The sequence below is a fragment of the Danio rerio genome, chromosome 4, assembly GCF_052040795.2.
Source record: "Danio rerio strain M-AB ecotype USA chromosome 4, GRCz13ab, whole genome shotgun sequence".
NCBI classification, from domain to species: domain Eukaryota; kingdom Metazoa; phylum Chordata; class Actinopteri; order Cypriniformes; family Danionidae; genus Danio; species Danio rerio.
The window spans coordinates 4,380,698-4,407,241 of record NC_141024.2 but is presented as its reverse complement, the minus strand read 5'-3'; the positions used below and the strand labels follow the sequence as shown (position 1 = coordinate 4,407,241).

General features: G+C 35.1%; 1 protein-coding gene across 5 annotated transcripts in view; it reads right to left on the bottom strand.

The window, feature by feature from the left end:
* LOC147844603 (uncharacterized) overlaps positions 1 to 26,544 on the bottom strand; it is a 240,158-nt gene that overhangs the window by 21,558 nt on the left and 192,056 nt on the right. For 2 of the 5 annotated variants that reach the window (XM_088649935.1, XM_088649936.1), the window contains one exon: positions 8,396 to 8,495. The exons of 2 other annotated variants lie outside the window; for them this stretch is intronic. In XM_088649935.1, the coding sequence (XP_088506061.1) occupies positions 8,396 to 8,495 (100 nt within the window). Of the gene's footprint in view, positions 1 to 8,395; positions 8,496 to 13,514; positions 13,573 to 26,544 lie in introns of all 5 variants that reach the window. One more of the 5 variants, XM_088649937.1, reaches the window with a different exon arrangement.

Sequence of the window (26,544 nt, the reverse complement as noted above, 5' to 3'; positions counted from 1 at the left end):
CTAAACTAGTATGGGCGAGTTGGTGTTTTTTTAGATGAATTTAGCCTCTTAAAACATTGAAACAAATGGATTGCTGTAGCAAAGTAATGCTTTAAAACTCTGATGAGTATGCTTGTTGCGAAATAATAATAATAATAATAAAAAAGTCACTCATTAATATCAATCAAATTTATGAAAACTAGATATAGAAACAAGACATTTTAAGCTTTCAAATGATATATACAACATTATGTCTTACATATGCCTGACATGCAAATGTGTATATGATTTATTTACAATATAGTTTGTAAAGTAATATGTTCTGTGTTCTAGTAGATATATTATATGAGCGACTTGCTTCGTTTACCAAATGAGTGGTTTTAATTGGATTTGCAAACCTTAAAGTCTGCTTAAATTTAAATTTACAATGTTAACTAGCTAACAATGTTATTCTTAAGGTGAATAATTAATGATTCCAAGTTAATCCACTGCAAAAAATAGTTTGTTTTGCACAGATTTAAGCTCAGTCTCATTTTAAAGAAGACAGATGTCAGATTGAAAACGTTCAAAAAAGTCAAATTAAAATGATCTGCATTCATGTTCATGAAAATAACAAAGCAATGAATGTATATGTTAATATAATACATGAAATATGTACCTTTCAATACATGTTTTAACCTAAAATTCACAGAAAATTAAAGCTACACACATGAACAAATTATACTTCAAATTTCAAGCTGATATCTCAAAATAAGAGTTTTCAGTAAGATTTTGTTTTTGCCGCAGTAACAGACATGACTATCGGATGACCTTCAGTGTCCATTGGTGAACATATAAGAGCGCCCCCTATGTTTTGAGGAATATAAACTGTACTTTTTCACACTTTTGACAATATTTGTGAAGTAGACATGAAATTCTAAAGTAGTATGGGCAGTTTGGTGGTATTCGAATTGAATTTAGCCTCTAAAAAACATCTAAACTAATGGATTGCTGTAGCAAAGTAATGCTTTACAACTCTGATGAGTATCCTTGTAGCAAATTAATTAAAAAACTGTTGCTCAGTAATATCAATCAAAACCAGATATAGAAACTAGACATTGTAAGCTTTCAAATTATATATAGTTTGTCATGATTGCTTTATGTTTAGACTAGAACATTATGGCTTATAAATGTAATTGCAAATTGTCCCACAGGTTGTAGGGTGACAATAAGGCTGCGTACAAAACCGCCTACTACACTGTACTTGAATTTAAACATACTACTCGGCCGTTATAAAAGTACATTTTATACAGTATGAATGTGAGCAGTATGAATGGAATTCGGACATACTACTTCCGCCACTTCGTGATGCGTAAGTTACGTCACTTCACTCCTATTCAGGAATTCTCTTGCGGGGCATTATGGGAGAGTGCAGCTTGCACAGGATGCGCACTTCAGAATCTCGCCGGAAGTAGTAAGTCATCCGGGTACTTCTCGCATATTGATTTTTAAATTCTATGAATTCTGACATGCTACTCAGCTTGCATACTGATTTTAGCATACTATATAGTATGAAAGTATGTGCTTTCGGACGCAGCCTAAATGTTTTTCATCTGTTACTCTTAGAACCAAAGCAAAAAAAAAAAAGGTAAAATATTCATTCAGAAGTGGACATTTCCAATGATATATAGTTTGTCATGATTTGATTAGAAATTAATTGCTTAAAAGGAATGTAAATTTAAGGGTTTCGGTGGTGGGACAGTGACAGTTTATAGATTAACTAAAAGTTAAAACGTTGCTATTTTTTATTTAATCATATAAGATTTTAGTTACTACCAAAATCATTACGCATAAATCTACACAACTTTTACTGGCCTTGGGTTGGGGTTAAGAATTTAGGTAGGCTAGGGTCATATTACAGCCTCATATACTGTAACACCACAATCAAAATGTTCGCTGGTAGCACAATCTGATGAGTATTTTGCCTACTTATTGAATATGCGGTAGCAAAGTCTAACAGGGTAGGATCAGCTCACGTAAGTTGTCTAACTGCGTCATCAGCCTCCCTGAACATGCTTTATCCAGCAAAACACACCCTTGCGATTTCATCCTCTTCTAATAAATGTTGAGATTGCCCTTTGTGACGAACACATAACCGTAGTTCCTTTTTTAATGAGCTCCCATGGCAACCTGGGCATGAGGAGGAAACTGGGCTGAAGGTTTGAACTGGGGGTAACGATGCATGTCGGGTTGAAAGGCTAAAGGATGCGTTTCATGTGACGGCTGCTGAGCGAGAAAAAAACATCCTGCCAGATTCACAAAACGGGGATGCTTGCTAATGGAGGAGGAATACAGGAGAAACCGTCAAAGACTGTAACTGGAAATAGAGCAAGAGAAAGGAGTTATGCAAAATTCAGCACTATAATGAGAGGGCTGCTACTGTAAAACTCAAAGGAGCAGAGTTTTGTTCAGCACAGATGCATAAGAGACTGTTCACACAGAGCACGATGACTATAAATATAATAATAAAGACAATGTTTTAAAGATAGTTCTGAATGTTAAACCACAGCAAAGTTCAGACCAAAACTATGATCATCAATATGTAGAGATTGCCCAAGACCTTTCTATTTAAACAGATTGTGACTGGCTGTCAATGTTTTATTGATTATTAGCTGGAATAAATAGTAGTGAAAGTGATCCCAACAATATTTTTTCTCTACATCTTCATTGTTATAGTTAATAATAATAATAATAATAATAATAATAATATGGCAGCACAGTGGTTAGCACCATGGCCTCACAGCAAGAAGCTTGCAGGTTTGAGTCCCAGCTGGGCCAGTTGCTCTTTCTGTGTGGAGTTTGCATGTTCTCCCAACGTTGGCGTGGTTTTCCTCCATGTGCTCCGGGTTCCCCACAGTCCAAAGACATGCGCTATAGGTGACTTGAATAATCTAAATTGGCAGCAGTGTATGTGCTTGAAGGAGTGTGTATAGATGTTTCCCAGTACTGGCAAGAAACTAAACCAGACACAGGTGAGCATAATCAATGAAACAATGAGTTGCCATGAAAACCTGTAAGTACCAAAAGTTCAAAGAACAGAAACCAAAAGTGACTGAGCATTACCAACAAGACCAAGGAGCTCATTGTGGACGGGAAGGGACGAACAGGTTTACATGATCCCATCCACATCAATGGGATGGCCGTTAAGCTTGTCCCATCCTTCAAGTTCCTGGGGACCCACATCTCCAAGGACCTTTCCTAGACCACCAACACCTCCAGCCTGGTCAAGAAGGCTCACCAGCGCCTATTTTTCTTAAGGCAACTTAAGAAGAACCAGCTTTCATCAGCCGTCTTGGTGAACTTCTACCGCTGCACAACTGAAAGAATCCTGCGTCACAGTCTGGTATGGAAGCTGCTCTGTTGCTGAGAGTAAGGCGCTGCAGCGGGTGGTGAAAACTGCCCAACGCATCTCAGGGACCACACTACAGCCATTGAGGACATCCAGAAGAAACACTGTCTGCGCCGAGCACACAGTATTCTTAAGGACTCCTCTCACCCTGCTCACAAACTGTTTTCTCTCTTGCCTTCCGGCAGGCGCTTCAGGCTCCCTCGGACAAAACCCAGCAGACAGAGGAACAGCTTTTTCCCCAGAGCTGTCTCCCCTCTGAACTCTGCCCCTTACGGACTCTTTTGCTCCCCGAAAACACCCCCAACTCTCCTCTAACTTATAATCCTCACAATCACAGCACTGTTTAACATTTGCACATTTATAAATTGCACATTTTCATTGCACTGATTTACTTATTTGGACTGTACATACCCTCACTGCACATGGACATTTGTAATTATGTACACACCCACTGTGCATATACATTTGTAATGATGTTTATCAATCTGCACGCTTCTGAGTATTAATAGCAACCTGTACATATATGCATTTATTGTAAATCTCTATTCATAGCTAATACAACCAGTGTATAATGTTTATAGTACATGCATCTGCAAATATCACCATAGTTTTTCTATAACTTATACCTGTATCTTGCACTTGCTGCTATTGCACTGCTGGTTAGACCTGAAGTGCATTTCGTTGCCTTGTACTTGTACATGTGTAACGACAATAAAGTTGAATCTAATCTAATCTAATCTAATTATGAGCAATTAGTTTCAATATACTACTTAAGATTACCTAAACAGTGCCAAACAACCATAATCTCAAGTCTCTGATATTATAAACTCAAAGTCCTTGTTCAAGTATATGGGGTTATTTTAATTGTTCTATATTAAATAAGTCATAATAATAAATACGGTTGCTTTAAAATGAGTAAGCTCTCAATCATATATCTCTCCCTTATAACCTGAGCAGTACAATACTGTGAGGTTTTTCTTTTGGTGTTTCCTCCAACCTGAATGCCTGTTAACTCTGGGGAATATGTAATAGGATAAGGACACTTTAACTAGCTGAGGATTTACGTTACTATCAATGGTTAGTGTTGGTTTACATAGAGAGGTCACAGGGGCAGGATGTGATGTCGTCAGAAACTGGATTATCAGCAGGATATGGCCACTCAGTGATAACTGAGAGGGTTTTCATTGTGCTTTAAAATGGTTGTCTACACAGAAACATAAGCAGGATTATTATAGGTTATTAAAAAAAATAGTTATTTGAAATAAACAAACCTAAAGTTCAAATAAAATAAAAAAACTGGTAACATTTTATTTCTTCATTTTTAGTAAAGTAAGTAAAGTAAAGAACTTTTATTGTCATTGTAGTTGTACAACGAAATTTGTTTGGTAACTCACAGAGACCAGCAGCAACATAAAAAGAGAGAAAAACAAACAATAGACATAATACTAAAATACAAGAGGCAAGATAAAGTATACTAAATGTAATAAGTCACATAAAAACCAACAATAGACATAATACTAAAAATATAAGATGTAAGATAAAATATACTAAATGTAATAAGTCACAGTATTTACATTATGGCAAATGAGTGCAAATGAGTGCAAACATGAATATCCATAATCCAAAATATTTTATTTAATTTAGTTACATTTATTTTACTAAAATATCTAAAATTAAAAGAGAAATAAATGTAACAAAAAAGAAAAATGTACATTTAAAAAATCCTATAAAATAACAATAAAAATAAATATAATAAACCGAAAAATTAACTGTATTATTGTTTTATGATTAAAACGCAAATGTAAATAAACCATAGAAAAAGCTAATCCACTAGGGGTGCCAAAATGAATTGATTCTTTGTTGCACCACTATGAAAATGTGAACAATTCAGTTCAGTAATAATCATAACTGGCTATTATCTACTGATTTATCTATCAATTATCTACGTTATTTATCACATATGCGTTATATATGGCGGTAGCTTACTATGGTGAGGGAGGAGTTAAATAAAACACTCTAACTACTTGAAAAGCAGATAACTGTGCTCAAACTGTGACTCTCTTTGGCTCCTTTGACCTGCTGCGGTTTTTGTGAAGTAACATTTTATCTCCTCTCTCGGCTGTTACAACAATAACATTACTTGTGGATCCAGACAGGAGCTTTTAAAATGCATAAGTTTTGGTACGGTTACGCCATCCGTCCACACTATGCCAGAGTTTTTGAGCGCCGGTCACGTGATTTGAGCAAATGGTCACGTGATATACGATTTTGGTGGCGTAGTGTGGACGGAGATATGTTCAGAAACGCTAGGTGAAATGCTAGTGTGGACGCGGATCGTTTTTGATCTAAAACGCCGTTTTCAAACTAAAACGCATTAGTGTAAACGGGGCCTATAATGCATCAGCTGATCGCCGCGGCCATTTAACTTCAATGAAAATCAGGATGGCAAGGAACTAAAACAGAAACAGGTGAACATAGTCAATGACTTGCCATGAAAACAGGAATGAAAACATGGAAGTACAAAGAACAGAAACCAAAAGTGACTAAGCATTATGAGCAATCCGTTACTATAGATTAACTAAGATTAATAGTGCCAAACAACCATAATCTCAAGTCTCTGATATTCTAGACCAGGGTCACCAATCTCGGTCCTGGAGGGCCGGTGTCCCTGCAGGGTTCAGCTCCAACTTGCCTCAACACACCTGCCTGGACGTTTCAAGTATACCTAGCAAGACAATGATTGTTCAAGTGTGTTTGATTAAAACAAAAAATAAATTAAAAACATAAACAAAAGCTGTAATAGTTACTAAAATAAAACTGCATAAATAACATAGTGCATTCTGGGACACGCAAGGTCTGCATACTGACAAATTGGCTTTCCTAAGAAAGGATTTACGTATTCATTGTTAAACCCCATCAGCAAAACATGCTGACATTTCAGAATCCGTTAAATAAAGCGAACAGAGGCATGAATATTCAAATCAGAAGGGAGTGGCCATGCTGAGTTCAAACACACTGACCATAATGTGGAGAGGACGGAGGTTTAGCTAAACGAAGGTCATGTATTGTTGCCATGGTTGATTGTTGGTTTGCTCACCCTGGAGAATTCAATTATTATTCACAGCGTTACTCGGAATAAATGCAAAAATCTGAAGGGCTGCTTTTTTTTTTCAGGCACGTTTGGTCGAAATGCCAGAAGAATGTCAAACTAATGTCAGCAATTAGACCAGATTCACAATTTGCATCGAGCTTAGTCAGCCGCCACATCCATCAGAAGAGGAAAACTATTCTGGAGAAGCCATTAGCCTTGTTATGGAGTCAGAGAACTTGTTTTTGCGCCGGCGTTTCTCTTTATTAATTAATATTAATTGTTCTAGCGAGATAGCGAGTTGATTTAGCATTTTAAGATAAGGCTGTGGTGACAGAGGGAACGAGCACTCATCAGCTCTCCAAATCTAATTACTGATGTCTGCTCCACTAGAGACCCACAACTGCACACATGCAGGCAAATCAATTGCGTTTTTAATCACTGGCCTCCCAGCACAGGATTAAAGCTGGAGGTGTGCAGATGCTTTGAAAATGTTGCTATGTGGTTGCTAGGGTGTACACAGATGTTTTAGAATGTTGCTTTGTGGTCGCTAGGATGTTTAGGAATGTTTCCGCTATGTGGTTGCTTGGACATTTACAGATGCTTTAGAATGTTGCTGTATGTGGTTGCTAGGATGTTTAAGAATGTTGTTATGTGGTTGCTAGGGTGTACACAGATGTTTTAGAATGTTGCTTTGTGGTCACTAGGATGTTTAAGAATGTTTCCGTTATGTGGTTGCTCGGGCATTCACATATGTCTTAGAATGTTGCTGTATGTGGTTGCTAGTATGTTTAAAAATGTTGTTATGTGGTTGCTAGGGTGTTCATATGTGTTGTGGATTGGTGCTTTTGGTTGCTAGGATGTTTAAGAATGTTGTTATGTGGTTGCTAGGGTGTTCACATATGTTTTGGAATGCTGCTATATGTGGTTGCTAGGATGTTTCAGAATGTTTCTGCTATGCGGTTGCTAGGGTGTTCACTTATGTTTTAGAATGTTGCTGTACGTGGTTGCTAAGGTGTTCACATAGGTTTTTAGAATGTTGCTGTATGTGGTTGCTAGGATGTTTAAGAATGTTTCTATGTGGTTGCTAGGATGTTTAATAATGTTATTATGTGGTAGCTAGGGTGTTCACATATGCTTTAGAATGTTGCTGTATGTGGTTGCTAGGGTGTTTAACAATTATGCTAAGTTGTTGTTGTATGTGGTTGCTAGGGTGTTTAAAAAGTGTTATTATGTGGTTGCTAGGGTGATCTCAGATGTTTTAGATTGTTGCTGTATGTGGTTGATAGGGTGTCTAAGAATGTTTCTATGTGGTTGCTAGGATGTTTAGGAATGTTGCTATGTGGTTGCTAGGATGATCACATATGTTTTAGAATGTTGCTGTATGTGGTTGCTAGTATGTTTAAAAATGTTGTTATATGGTTGCTAGGGTGTTCACATATGTTTTAGAATGTTGCTGTATGCAGTTGCTAGGATGTTTAAAAACGTTGCAATGTGGTTGCTAGGATGTGTGATAATGTTGCTACAGTATGTGTTTGCTGTATGTGGTTGTTAGGGTGGTTAATAATATTTATTTGGATGCTAGGATGTTTAAGAATGTTGTTAAGTGGTTGCTAGGGATGTTGCTATGTGGTAGCTGTATGTGGTTGATAAGATGTTTAAGAATGTTTCTATGTGGTTGCTAGGTTGTTTAAGAACGTTGCTACGTGGTTGCTAGTGTGATCACAGATGTTTTTAGAATGGTGCTGTATGTGGTTGCTAGGGTGTTTGATGATGTTGCTGTGTGGTTGCTGTATGTGGTTGCTAGGGTGTGCTGATTGGTTGAGGCTTGCTGCCTGATTAAAAGAGTATCTCTGATATTCTTGTCAACATAAATGGATTGATTCACTCTTAAAAATGCAAGATGAGGGAATGAAAATGTTTGTGAGATGCTTCTTAACTCTCAATTCCTGATCCTCTGAGATTGATGTGTCGAATCACTGAAGCGTGAGGCATCTTCCTCCATCTCCAAATCCCAGATCTCTCTTCCCGATTGATTGACTGCAGAAGGACAAACATCACTCGTCACCTGCCTAGAATCAAAACTGCCTTCATGTTAAACCATTAAAATACGAGAATCACTGTCAGACCCACAAAAAAAAAATCAAATATTAAAGCCCTCCACTGCGATACAAACACAAAACATTCGTCAAGTGAATCAAAAAAGCTCTTCAGATATTGTGACCATACTGTATGCGAAATCATATTCACGGATGGATGGCTTAGCTGGAGATCAGACGGTTGCCAGAGAAAGTTCTGCTCTAACAAGTGCATTACCATGTGTGTGTGTGTGTGTGTGTGTGCATGGCTGAGCAGAGAATGCTGGGTAATGTCGCAGCTTGGGAGGCTCCCCTGCGTCGAGGTCACTGGGCCGAAGTGAATCAGAACAGTCCAATTAGGATTTGCATATTAAAAGATTTACACCTCCGAAAGGGAGGCTCCTCTCCACAGGTTTTAAAACACAATCTGAACATGAACAAGAGCTTATGCACAGAATTATTATCCTGATGCTAAAACTACTGCCTTTGTGTTTGAAAGAGTATTTATAAATGAATCTCAGAAGATGCAGAGTCATGTTCACACAGTTAACTAACTGATTTAAAACATAGTTTTAATCTTAATCGTATTTATTTATTTTTATTTTTAATTAAAATGTTTGATATACATTTTTTAGGGCATACCTAGATATGTTGTTTTGCGTATAACCATATATATATATATACATCAGTTCTATTGAATCTGATTGGCTGATAGCCATGCGATATTCTGCAATATTAGCACTGTACCTCCTCTTCACCCTTATATACATATATATATGGTGGGGGGTGTGCATTGGCATAAGGCAGCAGACCGGGTGCCTTAGTGCCCCACCATTGCTAATATACAGCCATAGCACACTGCTACTCATGTGATATTGCGTTTATACAACAGTTCGACGGCACAATCTTGTACATAAAAAAGAAAATCAAACACAGAGAGTTTAAAACCGTTTTCTATTAGGAACTACTTTCTTCCGCCATTCATTCACATCTGCAGCTGGCGTCAGAACAGCAGAAGCGTTACTAATTCACCAGTGTCACTTTATAGCTAGTATTTGAATGATTCTCTATAGCGTAATTTGAAGCAGCGCTTCTGGTGTGTGACCCCCTTAAGGTGATGACAAAACAGCAAATTTTGCCCACATTTTAAGGCTGAACGTGGCATGAAATGTCATCCGTCTAAAGAGATTCCTCACCAGACTGCTGTTGTGTTTGCGATAAGGAGGGACGAGGCTGAATCCAGCTTCTTATTCACAGCTTCTTATTGACTCTATGTATGTTTGTATACAACAAAAATATACAATCTATTTTGTAAATATGAAATTTAATTTATTGATTGGATAAATCACGATTAATTGTTTGACATCACTAATATTATATTATATAATATTATATAATATTATATTATATTTATTATATTATATTATATTATATTATATTATATTATATTATATTATATTATATTTTATTATATTATATTATATTATATTATATTATATTATATTATATTATATTATGTTATATTATATTTATTATATTATATTATATTATATTATATTATATTATATTATATTATATTATATTATATTATATTATATTTATTATATTATATTTATTATATTAAATTATATTTATTATATTATATGATATTATATTATATTATTTTATATTATATTATATTTATTATATTATATTATATTATATTATATTATATTATATTATATTATATTATATTATATTATATCATATTATATTATATTATGTTATATTATATTATATTTATTATATTATATTATATTATATTATATTATATTATATTATATTATATTATATTATATTATATTATATCATATTATATCATATTATATTATATTATATTATATTATATTATATTATATTATATTATATTATATTTATTATATTATATTATATTATATTGTATCATATTATATTATATTATATTATATTATATTATATTATATTATATTATATTATATTATATTATATTATATTTTGTCAAGACTCTTAACTAAATACATAAAGCATTAATCTGCAGACTGACCTTTGCTTGTTCTCTAATGAAATCACCCATGCAAAAAAAAAAAAAAAAGGAAAAAAAGAAAAAAGAAAAGAAAAGCATGGCAGAGTTCCTCTCCATTGATGCCCCCGAGGATACTGGGTAAACTGTGACCCACTGACACACATCTACGCCCTCTGAACATCCATCTGCTTCTGAGGCTCCGCTGGAGACAGTAATGCCACAGTTGCAGCCTCTCCAGATCGCAGCAGGACGAACTGTGTGTGTGTGTGTTTTTCTATATGTGTGTGTGTGTGTGTGAGGATGCATCGCTCAACTAGCTTAATATTTACTCTGCCCGTCTGCATGAATTATTCAGCCTCACACACACACTGTCTGCTTCCATGCTGTCACTGTTCCCCAATGTCACATAGCGGGAGCTGCGAACATTCAGACGCAAATGAAAACAGCTTCCTCTGGCAGACTAGTACTGACTGCTAACTTTAACATGCCTGCGCTCTCTTCACAGCAGGGGGAACATGTGTGCGTCTCTAAATGGGTCATGCAATAGAAAAAACAAGTCTTGAGAGTTTGATGCAGAGATGCTCATTATTTAAAGCCTTAAAGGTGCAATTGCAAAAAAATAGACAGAGAAAAGACTGAAAATGATGACCAAACACTAAATTATGAATAGACTTAAAAGGACAGTTCACTACAAATCAAAACAATTACTCTCTATTTACTCACCCGTAAGTGTTTAGAACGCATTATGAGTTGCTTTCTTCTGATAAACACTAAAGAAGATGTTTTGAAGAATGTTGAAAACCTGTAACCATCGACTTCCACACTAACCTGATTTCACCAAATAGGACATGTTGCTGGATGAACATTTATGTTGATCCTGGAACAACCTGCCAATCAGCCAATCAGAATTAAGGGATTATGTTAAGTTTAGGCTTATGGTAGGTTTTGTACACTTCTACATGATTGTTATCCAACTATTCCCCTCTGATTTGGGAATAATTTACAGTTATGTTTGGGATTAGGGGTAGGGAATAGGTATGGATTACATTTTCGAATAAAAATGATGTTCTAGGATCAACATAGATGTTAATCCAGGATCACATCTTGGTAAAATCATGACGTGCTGTAGAAAAAAAGAAATACTGTGGAAGTCAATGGTTACAGGTTTCCAACACTTTTCAAAAAGCTTTCTTTTGTGTTCAACAGAGGAAAGAATCTTGGTTTGTAACAAGTAAAGTTTGAACAGTAAATAACATAGTAAATTATGTAAGTAAATGGTTCATTTTTGGATATCCTATCCTATGGAGTCAATCTAGGGCCATATATACTAGCAAAAAAAAAAATGTTTTGCAAACAAAAAATAAAGTAATGAGAAAAAATAACTAAATAAATGCAAATCTTCAAAAATCGGTAAGCAAAAACTAATTTTTGAGAAATAAAAATTTATTTTGATAACAAAAATAAAGAACTGCAATGGGAAAATTAAGTTTTGAGAAATAAAAATGAAAATTTTAAACAAAAAAAGAAGTACAAAAAATAATACAGTGCAAAAAAGTGCAAATACAGTGCAAAATAAATAAATAAATAAATAAACCTAAAATATTTGCAATAAAAAACAGATATATATTTATTAAAATAATATTTTAGACATCGAATATCTTTAGAAATAGAAAGATAATACAAATAAATTCAAGTAAATTTCATATATATAAATATATATATTGAAAAAAAAACTAAGAAAATGAAAAATATACAATTTCAACTAAATTTTACACTGTTAACAATTTTGTAGATTACACAGTATTTAACTGTAATATGAACTGTATTTTACTGTTGGTAAGACAGTTATCCAGTATGTTACTGTGTGTTAAAGTTGAATTATGAAAATTACTATATCATTTACAGTAAATATATACATAACTTTCTGTAAATACATATACAGCAAGATAAATGGTGCTGTAAATGTAAATACAGTATTTTTGCTTTAATTTATTTACATATACAAATACATTATATTTTTATATATATATGGATTTTTCCTATCTTTTAAATTTTTGTTTATTTTTTCCCCTAACATATAAATTTGGGGTACTATCATTTTTTAACCATTATCGTATGTTATTTTGCTAGATGAGCTCCAGATTTTGATCTAATGTATATGCACAAACATATTATTACTATAGAAACTATTAGTACTATAGAAAATATAAATCTTAAAATAGAGATTTGTGAGGGGTGTAACATGAATATATTCATCTCTGCAACATGAAAAAAAATGAATTTTTATGCAAAAGTGAAATTTTAAGCAAGTCAAATTAATTTATTTGAACAATAACGTAACTATTAATAACAAAAAAGTATGTAAACGGTTTTTGTACAAGAATCAGCTTAAAAGTAGATTTCGTTGAGCAATATTAACATTATACCTCAAGCACAGTAATGATGTTACTTGTAGTTTCATTGGTTAAACAATCTGTTTCCCCCTTACAAACTCTTGCCAAAAAATTCCTGCAGTAGCAGAAATATTCAAGCCAATTATAAACCAAAATATGAGCCAGAGCTGCTCTCATTATCTTAGATTATCACCGACTATGAATATGCAGTGCCCGGTGCATAAATAATGCAAATATGTGGCTGTGGAGAGAATTGATTGGAACTAATTGATTAATGAGTGGCGCTAATCTTAGAAAATGTGCTGTCAATCAATGGGGTTTTTAACGGCACATTCACAACCGCTGCCAAAACACGATCCCGATCTCTGACCTGCTTTTTTTCCAGACCAACATCAGCACGAAATAACATCTGAAAGAAACCCGGAGTATATCTGAATAGGTGCCAGACATGCGCATGGAGATCATCGTCATATCGGATCAGACTAATAAAAGTAACAGGCTTTATGCCAGATGATGTATGATGGTTTATACACAGACAGACACTCACCTAATTCATGCTCTCTCTGGCTCTCAAACACACACAGACGGCTGCTCTCTCCGCATAACTACAGAGACGGAAAAGGAAAATAGATTTTAGAGCTGAACTAAAGTGGCATGAAGGATATTTGCCACAGAATAAAAGATTAACTGGAGCGCTATCTTCACCCTCTCCTGAAGTTTGTAATGTAATGGGCAGCACAAATGTCTTGATACCTCAGGCTGTTGATGTTGCCATCCACTCTGCAGATCTCTCGCATGCCTCCATACTCAATGTAACCCCAAACCATGATGTCTCCTTCACCAAACGTACTGTAGTTGTTTTGGTATGAATTCAAAGCAAGTCTTCGTACATGAGGCCAAAGACCTCCAGGAATGAGTTTGGGACACCCGTGGTGTAGACAAATGTATATTTGTGTATTCTTTATAAAAACTATTATTAAAACAGCATTGGCACCTTCATATGAATGAATGTCTTAATAACCACTCACAACTACGAAAAAGGAATAAAAAAAAAAACTATTACTACTATAACTTGACTGATTTCTGTGAGAATCTTGGGTTGGTTCAGTAGTCTTGTGCAGTGTGATGATTGAGATACAGTTCAACATTTAATTCATTAGAAAAACCGACCTTCTGACACTTTTCCAAATGATCAACTAGTAGTCAAGATAATATTTGTTGCTCTTACAACTGAGATCGATGACAAGACTTTTGTCAGGTAGTATACAGTAACATACCGCATCACAGGTAAATACGATGTAATTTACAAAAAGCGTTAACAGTGAGCTGGACTTTGAGGAGACTCTGGGACGACTTGTGGCTCCCTCCTCATCCTTCGTTGTGGCGCCCAATGTGAGTTCGCGCATTTTTTTTTTTTGTGTGTGTGTGTGTGTTTGTTTTATTTACATTGGCGACTCCTAGAGGCAGTTGTGTTAAACTGCAAACTACAAACTATCTTTAAGCAATGCCAGCTGTTTGGGACGGGATCATCCGTATGTCTAGCAGGTATAAGATTTCCATACCATGCAGTTGACCGGCCAAACATTAAAGCGCAACTTGCAGCGATCGCCGGTTTTCCCAATGTCCTCGGAGCGATCGACTGCACACACATTGCTATAAAGGCGCCATCTGAAGACGAATTTGCATAGGCTACGTGAATCTGAAACATTTCCATTCAATAAATGTGCAAATATTGTGATGTTCAATTGTGCTTAACATAATACACACACTTATTAATGATTCCTATGTGTCTTCCTCGTGATGAAGAGTAGAAAAAATCTGATATGTATCGGGGGACGCTATGTGACGCTGGATTCAAACCGGGATCATGAATGATAGTGTCAAAACATGTTGCCATGCGCTTTACGAGCCACACCCCTTGCGCTGCTGATGTCCAATGAGGTGTGCCACTTCAGGTGTGCGCTGTTCAGACCCGACTGCGTTAACCACGTCAGCTCTCCTACTCTATGTTTTTTGTTATTAATTCTGGAGGACAAACTTGCAAATAACACCATATTTCTCCGGTATTTCCTCCGATAGGATGACCTCCAAATCACATTCTGTTCAAAGTTTCTCTTCTGGCGTGCTTTTGCCATTGCTTTTTCGCTTGGTTTTGCCAAAGTAGAGTCATTAGCATATTTATTAGGGGGAGGAGGCAGGGAGGAGTTTTGTGCTCGTGCACGTGCGCTCAGTTTCACGCTAGTTTGGTTGTACAAAGAGAATATGTGTGGGAATCGGCGTACGCAGTACGCAGTTTCATACATCTGAAATTTTTTCTGCGTACACACATTTACAGCTTTGTGCGTAAACTGAAAAAAAATATTCAAAGATGATTCCTTGGATTTACTCAATTTATTTACGTTAAGAGGTTGTAAACAATTTATTTGGGCTGAATTTAAACAAACAAATTAAGTTGAACATTACTAAACTTAATTTGTTTGTTTAAATTCAACACAAACAAATTGTTTGCAACAGTTCTGCATGCAACACTTTTTTCAGTGTACGCAATGTTTTGGTATGAATTCAAAGCAAGTCTTCGTACATGAGGCCCCAGACCTCCAGGACTGAGTTTGGGACACCCGTGGTGTAGACAAATGAATATTTGTGTATTCTTTATAAAAACTATTATTAAAACAACATTGGCACCTTCGTATGAATGAATGTCTTAATAACCACTCACAACTACTAAAAAGGAATAAAAAAATGGGAATTAATAAGTAAAATTTGATGTATTTATTAAATAAATGTTTACTTGTGTGACGAATTTAATTGGAAAGACATGACAGTTTTGTATAGTTCAATATTTCACTCATTAATATTTCAAAAATGATCCAAATCATTTATTTTTAACATGTTTCTATGACATAAATACACTGAAAAAAGTGTTGCATGCAGAACTGTTGCAAATAATTTATTTGTGTTGAATTTAAACAAACAAATTAAGTTTAATAATGTACAACTTACTTTATTTGTTTAAATTCAACACAAATAAATTATTTACAACCACTTAACGTAAACAAATTGAGTAAATCCAAGGAATCATCTCTGAATAATTTTTTCAGTGTACTTAAAAATATGTAATACTGTATTTACTTTACATTACAGCAACTATTGATTGATTTATTTAGCTTGAGATTTAACAGAAAAAAACGAATAGTCACAAACAAAAAACCTTTGTATGCAAAAACAAACCTTTACGGTCCATTTACTGCAATCAACATATAATCCGAGTTTTTCTTTGGACATTAGGGTGAAATATGACTCAGACAACAATTTCCACTTAATATAACTGGGGTCTGATGGCCTTGCAGAAAACATTTAGTGGCACACACACACACAACCACACACACACACACACACACACACACATAAAGATGAATCATCTCAGTGGGCGACTACAGCTCATCCTCCCCCATCAAGAGCTCTTGTTTTCCATGTTTATTTATCTTCATTGTCTCTGTATTTCCTGTTTTTTTTCATTCTCTTTTCTCTGTCCTCGTTTAAAACTGGTCATATATTGTTGCACCATGACAACCGCATATTCCCCCTGGTTCACCCGGCAACAAGCATCTCTGCAGGTGATTCTGCTCACAGTCTCTGCTTATTACAGCTGAATCCCCTGAAGTGCCTTGAAACATGTAGCTTTGTTTGATATCAGGGCGGGGCATATTATGTAGCCCCTCCCCATTTAAGAAAACAACCAATAGCATTTTGTTTAGATCACAGTTCTGCCACTAAGAGGGTTTAATTGAAATATCATCAGGCTCATGACATCCACAGTCTATAATAGCACTACTGAGTCTGCCGAACCATTCATTCACTTTAAAGGGGTACAATGTGATCCTGGTTTAGCATCTACTCTATGTTGGGTTACACTTTATTTTGATGGTCCGTTTGCTGAATTTAAGTTACATTGCATCTACATGACTAATTTGTTCTCATTGGATTATGTGTAGACTGTTAGGTTGGGGTTATGGTTAGTGTAAGTTGACTTGCAGAGTTAAATGTCTGTTGAAGGAGCAGTATCAACAGATATTAAGCAGACAGTCTACTAATACTCAAATGGACCATCAAAATAAAGTGTTACCCTATGTTGTTCCTGGAACATCATTTTTGTAATGTTTACCTATTCCCCAACCCTACCAGTAAATTATTCCCAAAATCAGAGCGGAATAATATTTGGATAAGATGTAGAAGTGTAAGCCCAAACTTAACATAAAAGGTAAACGTATCCCTTAATTCTGATTGTAATTCTGACATAGATGCTAATCCAAGCAACATGCCCTACTTGGAATTTATATAGCACAAATAAAAACACCCCAAGTTGACCAAAACTAAAAACCACAAACAACAAGAGTAAGTCATAGAGTAATAGACAAAACAGAGTAAAATAATAATAATAATAATACAAAGTATAAAAGAAAAAAAACTTTTACCTGCTTTAAAGGCAGAAAAATATGAAATAAAACCCAGTTCAAGTGTTAAAAGCTTTGTCAAACTTAGATTTACAAACTAACAGAGATGGCGCCAATCTAATGAAAAGAGGCACAACATTCCAAAGTTGAGGAGCAGCTACAGAGAATGCTCGAATACCCTGACATTTTAGACTAGACTTAGGGTGCTTTTACATCTTTAGTTTGCTTCATTTGGACCGGACCAAGGGCAATAAATGATACATTGTTGCATTTATTTGCCTTCTTTGGGTCGTTTTCACACCACACTGCTAGCTTTGGTCCGAACCAGTTGAAAAGAACCAAAATGCAGTCATCTGACAAAATCCACATCTTCCACTGGCCAGGTGTTGTTGAACATAGATCCTAAACTGCTTATTGATTGGTCAGAATTTATGTGTGGGAAATTCCAATTGAACTCCCGCAAGTAAACAAAACTGGCAGACACAAAATGTTGTTTTTACTATGGAGGGACGTCTGCGCTGACTGATTGTATCCCTGCTTTAGACAAACTATACATTGGGACAATAAAGCGTGGCTGCGGCTGAAAAAGAATGTTTTAATGCAACACTCGTCACTTCAGGAGGAGGCGTGAATTCATTTAGCTAAACTTCGACATGGTCGTCTTGCGGAAATATTACCAACGATCCATCAGGTAATGTTTTCCCCTCTCTCTCTCTCTAATGGTAAAGCGCTGTCAACAAATATTTTTCTCCATATCCCATAATGCACAGCGCATCAGTCTACGGCAGCTGGATTAGTCCAAAAGGTGCAGTACTTTTTGCGGTTGGACCTGTTTTAGTATGGATCATATTCTCACCACAAATGAACCGCTCCAGGGTTCGTTTGAAAGCGTACCGAGGTCACCTCTTCAAGCAGATCTCGTTACGGTTATTTGGTCCGCTTTTGGTGCACACTTGAGTACGATTGCTGCATTCTCACCTGCCCAAACAAACCGCACCAAAAGGGAAAACAAACTTTAGTGCGATTCAACCGAACTAAATAAAGCAGGTGTGAAATCACCCTTAGGAATCCTTAAAAGTCTCTGATTTGATGAGCAAAGTGATTTGGTTAGAAGGTGCTCAGTTAAGAGGGCCGAGAGGTAAGATGAAGCTAAGCCATTTAATGATTTACAGTAAAAGTCAGAATTATTCAAACCCCCTTTGAATTTATTTCTTTTTAAATATTTGTCTATAATGGCAAATAACAGAGCAAGGAAATTTTCACAGTATGTCTGATAATATTTCTTTTCTCCTGGAGAAAGTCTTATTTGTTTTATTTTGGCTTGAATAAAAGCAGTTTTTAATTTTTAAAAATCCATTTTAAGGTCAAAATCGTTAAAATCAAAAAATCGTTATACAATAACTTGCCTAATGACCCTAACCTGCCTAGTTAACCTATTTAACCTAGTTAAGCCTTTAAATGTCACTTTAAGCTGTATAGAAGTGTCTTGAAAAATATCTAGTCAAATAGTATGTGCTGTCATCATGGCCAAAATGAAATAAATCAGTTATCAGAGATGAGTTATTAAAACTATTATGATTAGAAATGTATTGAAAAAATCTGCTCTCCGTTAAACAGAAATTGGGAGAAAAAATAAACAGGGGGACTGTTATGATTTAATAAGTTGTCTAGGGAGAGTAAACGTAACATTTAAAAATATTAGATTTTTACTGGAGTAGATGGATAGAAAATACACAAGGACACGTGTTTAGCAATGAATTTGTTTCTTCCTCTTATGAGAATAGAGAAGAAGCCAACAAAAGAGATGCTTATATGTGTACGCTTTGTACAATGCATAAAAAAAAGCAAACAGAAATACAATCCAACCAAAAGTTTCAGGGGGAAAAGGAACTAGTGTGACGCCAAAGCAAAGAACTAAACATAACCAATAGCCACCTAAACTAGACTTTAGACAACCTCAGCATCCTGGATTCACTCCAAGCCTTTAATCAAGAAGTGATAGAGCTTTGAATTTAACCTGAAAGCAAAGTCAAAGGGAGATGACAATGGCAATGATGGCAGGATATGAATGGATCATCTCTGCTTGAAGAATGGAGAGGAGAGCATTTCCATTCCTGAGCAATTGCGGTGGAGGAAGGGGGAGAGAGGACACGACCTCACTCCAGGAGAAAGCACTTTAACACGTTACCATAAATGCGGAAACCTCCTGTCCCCGTTTCAAATTGAGCAGAAAATCAGCAGCTACGGGAGGTTTGGAGGGATTGGTGGTGAAATCACGCTTGACTGGCAGAGCAATGTCAGTCTGCTTTCTTCAGACACACAGATGACTGCTTCTACCTGTCCAAAAAGTCTGAATCGCTGTCTGGTATTTTTATTTAGACTTCTTGAAAAGTCAATTGTTAAAAATCTAGTCAAGCAGAATTATTTTAAGAATCATTCACATTTGAAGGACTCTTTAATGATCACAATGCAGCCACAAAATTCCAGTAGGTCCTATTGGAAGTGCTCCATTTCTGCTTCTTCTCTAGAATAAAAGGCAATTTTTGAGGGTCTAAACATGTTTGAAAACTCAAAAAACTTTGCACGCACATTCGAAACAGCGAAAATTTACTTTTGTTATAGGTTTCAGAAGTGGGTGTGGCAAAACGACTCAACAGCACCACCTATGCACTTTTGACGAAGTGGCCCCCGAGCTACGTCTTACACACCGGTACGAAAATTGCCATACACATCAAACATGTCAAAATCCAACGCAATCTCACAGCAATTCGTAACTTTTAGACTTAGTGGCTAATTCGTATGAATTTGTATGATTGAAGAATTTGCTCATCACCCAAATGCCCAATTCACACGGGGCATCAGCGTCAACGCTTCTTATTTACTTTGAATGGGTGACATCAAGCGTTGCCGAACTGCATTGTGGATCCATCGGCGCCACTTCAGTGGCCTTGCTTGCTGCAGAAGTTGGGACTAGCTCAACTTTTCAAGTGCCGATGGAAGCGTCAGCCAATCAGATTGCTGTATGCAAATACACCAGGTAGACAGTTGCCTGTTGCTGACTGAATTTCATTGGCTGACGCTTCTATGACGATCGCTTCAGCCCCAACTTCAGACACCCCTTCAGTCAAGCGTTGACGCTGAAGCCTCGTGTGAATGGGGTTGTTGGGTGCCGCGCCTCATTTTTTAAATCATACGAAAATGAACTCATACAAATTAGCCACTAAACTGACAAAATAAAAAATACGTCTGTTTCCTCGTGAGATCAGGCTACAAAATCTACAAAAAAAAAAAGTCCGTGGCAGACTGACAAAGTTCAGTGCTTCGACATGGAGGAGGAAGTACAAATAATACAGCCACACAATGTTCAATGATTCCTCTCCTGAAGACAGTAACATGTCAATATTAAGTCACAGTCATAGCGCCACCTGCTGACAGAAGGAAGTATGGCATAAATCTGTGATTTTAATCAGAATTATATATAGCTTAAATGGTTTTTGTCCATTGTTCTCTGTCATCCTAACGCTACTGGGCGGGGGTGAGCCCATGTGCGAGGTCCCTTTCATTGCTGCTTTTCCCAAAAGATGTTTGACAGAACAAAGAATTATTCACAGTATTTTCTATAATATTTTTTTTCTTCTGGAGAAAGTCTGATTTGTTTCATTTCGGCTAAAATAAAAGCAATTTTTAATTTTTAAAAAAACATTTTAAGGTCAAAATTATTACCCTCCATAAGCTACATTTGTTTCGACTGTCTACAGAAAAAAACACTGTTGTACAATGACTTGCCTAATTACACTAATTTTACCCTAATTAACCTAGTTAAGTCTTTAAATGTCACTTCTGTATAGAAGTGTCTTGGAAAATATCTGGTTAAATACTATTTACTGTCATCATGGCGAAGAGAAAAGAAATCAGTTATAAGAAATGAGTTATTAAAACTACTATGTTTAGAAATGTGTTGCGAAAATCTGCTCTCCGTTAAAAAAAATATACAGGAGGGCAAATAATTCTGATTTCTATTTCTGATCTTATTTCCAATAAGGCAATACATTTTGTTTCAAGAGGGCACTATTGTTAGACATTTGCAGTTCATAGTAGTAAGCATGAGAGTTAAACTGTGATGGTTTCAAATCTCTTCTTACAGCCCTCCATTAATCTCTTTAGCATATAAAAGAGCAGTCAATGTCTAAATCCTTTTCTGCAGAATGAGGAGTGACAAGGATTGCCTAGATTTCCAAATACTCCGACTATGCCACAAGAAACTTGACATGACACAAAATTTTCCACGTTCAACGTTTGATATTTAGCCTAGATTTTAGCACATACTCTAAAATCAAATCTGCAATGGTTTTAAACATGTTGAAGTCAGACTTATTAGCCCTCCTGATTTATTAGCCCCCCATTAGTATATTTATCCCCCAATTTCTGTTTAACGGAGAGCAGATTTTTTCAACACATTTCTAAACATAATAGTTTTAATAACTCATTTAACAACTGATTTATTTTATCTTTGCCATGATGACAAATAATATTTGACTATAGATGTTAATCAAGACACTTCTAAACAGCTTAAAGTGACATTTAAAGGCTTAACTAGGTTAATTAGGCAAGTCAATTAACAACAGTAGTTTGTTCTGTAGACTATCAAAACAAATATGGCTTAAGCAGGCTAATAATATCAACCTTAAAATGGTTTTTGGGAAATATTTGAAGAAATAAAATTTCTAATAATTTTGGCTTCAGCTGTAAATGCTGCTTCTTAATCCTGAAGCAAAACCATCGAAGAACTGATTTGTTTGTATGTGGTCGTCCACATTCTGCTGCTGTTGCGTATCTGCTCATCCAGCTGCCAAACATATCCATCATTTCCTCTTATCTGAGCTGCACGCAGGCGTCTGTTGGTCCCGCGGCAGCACTTGTCTTCAGAAAGAGGTGATGTGGTCTTGCACATCCCACTCGTGCCATGAACCACAGAGCTGTCATTGTTTCACGCCTGGCATGTGATTTCGACAGTGACGCACGTTTGCCACCTCTGTTTGTCCACCCGTCCAGCAGACCGACACTGAAAATCCCACTCGAAGTCCATGACACTTTCGAAATATGCAGCTGAAGTCAAAATTATTAGACCTCCTGTGATATTTATCTCTGTGAAAATATTTCCCAAACCTAGCTTTAAGATTTATTCAACACATTTACAAATTTATTTTATTAATTTAGAATTATTAGCCCCCCCATAAGTATATTGTCCCCCCAATTTCTGTTTAACAGAAAGAAAATTCTTTCAATATATTTCTAAACATAATAGTTTTAATAAATCAATTCAAATAGCTGATTTCTTTTGTTCTCTCCATGATGACAGTACATCATATTTGACTTGATATTTTGCAAGATATTACTGCTTAAAGTGACATTTAAAGGCTTAACTAGGCAAGTTAGGGAAATTAGACAAGTCATTGGACAATAGAGGAGAGCAAGTACAATTTTTCATAAAAACTTATTTAAAAAAAAATAATGTTTAAGAAGACAAGAAATATATTTATATTATAATACATAATATAAATATATATGTTCATTAAAAAGTGTTCATTAACCAATATTTTCTAAATTCAAATGAGTAGCGGCTTGGACTCAGAAACAGTATCCGCGGATAAGACATTTTCTAAACACTATTCTGAAGATTTCATCAATGCCAATAGACCATTTCAATATGGTCATGTCATTGGCCCATGAACATTTCCAGCTTGTTATCAAACTATTTCATAACTGTAACAAGAGGCTATACAATCATAGGTTCACATTAAAACATGTATCATGTCATTATTTATCAATATGTGGACCTTTTTGGGTTTTCGGAAGCTATGGAAATTAAACATGTAAAACAGAAAATGTATTAAAAAAATGTGTTATTGTTTGCATTTCTCAAAATGGTCTATAAAGAACAGTAGTTTTAGGAGTTGTTTAGTTCAAAGACTTTCTCCAGAAGGCAAAAATGTTATTGTAAATACATCGAAAAATAGCTCTGTTTGGGAAATATTTCAAGAAATAAAATAATAATTTACGTGATGAGCAAATAATTTTGAGTTCAACTGTACACTCTAAAAAATATTGTTTAGATAAAAAATAATAATAAATTAACGCAACAGTCTGCATTAAAATATTGAAATTATGACAACATCTAACAGAATGAAGTTCAGACAACAAACTTTATTATGTTAGCCAAATCTTTTCCTCTTCAATCAGAGGCATTTTTATATAGCAAAAAAATCTAATTTTTAATTCAATTCAATTCAATTCAGCTTTATTTGTATAGCGCTTTTACAATGTAGACTGTGTCAAAGCAGCTTCACATAAATGGTCATAGTAACTGGATTAGGGTAGTTCAGTTTGTAGTGTTTAAGTTCAGTTCAGTTTAGCTCAGTTCAGTGTGATTTGAAATCATTACTGAGAGCCCAAACACTGAAGAGCAAATTCATCGATGTGTAGCTCTACAGATCCTCAACCATGAAAGCCAGTGGCGACAGCGGAGAGGGGAAAAAAACTTCACCAATAGAAGAGTGAAGAAAATAAAACCTTGAGAGAACCAGACTCAGTTCGGCACAACCATTTTAATTTCTCCGCTGGCCAAAAGTCTTGTGCAGAGCTGCAGTTGAAAATTTAAAAAATAAGTTGTTTTATAAATGTTTTTATTATTAAAATTGAAAACAAACCCAGTTGTTTTCAAATTTACTGTTCATGCTTGTAAGAAACACATTTAACAACAATATTTTTGTTTTTTGTTAGTTTTTTATTTGTATTAAATCACAAGGTTTCATTGTTTTACAAAACAAAATCATGTTCTGTCCAACATTATCAGTATAAAAAAAACATAACAACAAAAAACAACAGTGTGTGGACTTAAACATACAAAACAACTCCATTAGTGTGAGTTATCAACCCAATTTCTTGGCAGATATATTTTACCTTTCAATCAGCTGCATTTAAAAACTGACATGATTTTCAATATCTTCCTGTTTTGAAAACTTAATAAAATTATTCTGGCAACTTAAAAGTTTTAATCTCATCAGCATTTTAGAATTTTTAAGTTACAATAAAGTTTTAAACTAGTGGTAACAGGCCTTGTGAGTTATTTTTTTAGAGTGCAAATACAAACCAAATTTTATTTTAGGAGTGTAGGAGACAAACACAAATGCACAGAGCAGCTCACATCCCTGCGGATACACACAGATGCCTTTAAAAGCTGCGCTGAAAAAACTAAATATTGACTGGATTTACATTTTTGTTAGGGTAAGTGGTTGCAAGCAATTTATATGGGCTGAATTTAAACCAACAAATTACTAAATGCAATTTGTTGGTTTAAATTCAGCCCAAATATATAGTTTGCACCCACTTACCCTAACAAAAACGTAGTAAATCCAGTGAATATTTAGTTTTTTCAGTGTGGTGAAAGTAGAGAAATCACAGAGCAGCAGAGGAACGCACACACCGCCCCCGCAACCAATGGCGTGGCATGGCCAGAGCCTCAGAAAGGGTCTCTGTAGCACAAATGCTTTTACAGTGGAAAACAATGAGCGCTCTGTGAAAAACCCTCGGCCGGTGCATTGTGTTCCATCTCTCTCTTGTGTTTCCCCGTCTCAGCAGGCTTCAGTGTCCCGGGAGGAGGAGGAGGAGGTGGTGGTCCGGCTTTCAGATGATCTCCAGGGGCTCCGATCTGAGCTTGATAAGCATGTGATTTCTCAACTCTGTTTGACTGAAGGGCTTGGATATTACCCAAGCCAGCGGCCTCTGATGCTCAGCAGGAGCGCTTATTTGAGAGAGAAGTGTAGCGGTGTCTGATCTGATCTGATGAGCTGGCCATATTGACCCTTGTGGGAGCTGTATACTGTTTTGCCCAGAAACGCAATGCAACAATGCAGTATTTAAAAATATACTGTTTCAGAATTAAGAAGCAGATTAGCTTATAGACTGAACAAAATAATTCAAAGGTGATTGCTTGAATTTACTATAGTTTGTTTTAAGTTGAGTGGTCGTAAACAATTTCTTTGGGCTGAATTTAAACACACAAATTAGGTTGAACATTGCTAAATTAATGTTGTGTGTGTAAATTCAACACTTTGCAACAATTTTGCAGACATCAGATTTTGTCAGTGCATAACAGACAAAATGCCAGGCTGAGTGTTTGTTTTTGTGATATACAGTTGACATCAAAATTATTCAAGTAAAATGTTTTTTCTTTTGCAGATATTTCCCACGTGATGTTTGGAGAAATAAAATTGAAGCTTTACAATATTTCCTATAAAAATTTTTTTCTTCTTTGAAAAGTATATATTTATTTTAGTTGGGCTAGAAGTAATTTCTTAAAACAAATTAAAGGACAACATTTACGAACAATTTTTCCTTAAGAAAATAATAATGATAATAAAAAAAAAAAAAAAAAAAAATATATATATATATATATATATATATATATATATATATATATATATATATATATATATATATATATATACATATACAGTTGAAATCCTAATTATTAAACTTTTTAAAAAATATTTTCAAAATTTTGCTTAACAGAGTAAGGAAATTTTTACAGTATGTCTGATAATATTTTTTCTTCTAGAAAAAGTCTTATTTGTTTTATTTCGGCTAGAATAAAAGCAGTTTTTAATTTTTTATGAACCATTTTAAGGTCAATATTAGCCGCTTTAAGCTAACTTTTTTTCCCGATAGTCTACAGAATAAACCATCGTTATACAATAACTTGCCAAATTCCCCTAACCTGCCTAGTTAACCTAATTAACCTAGTTAAGCCTTTAAATGTCACTTTAAGCTGTATAGAAGTGTCTTGAAAAATATCTAGTCAAATATTATTTACTGTCATCATGGCAAAAATAAAACAAATCAGTTATTAGAAATGAGTTATTACAACTATTATGTTTAGAAATGTGTTGAAAAAATCTGCTCTCCGTTAAACAGATATTGGGGAATAAAATAAACAGGGGGGCTACAGATTGTCTACAGAACAAACCTGTTGTTTTATGACTTGCCTAATTATCTTAACTTCTTTAATTAACATAATAACCTAGGTAATGTTTTAAACTGCACTTTAAACTGAGTACTATGGAT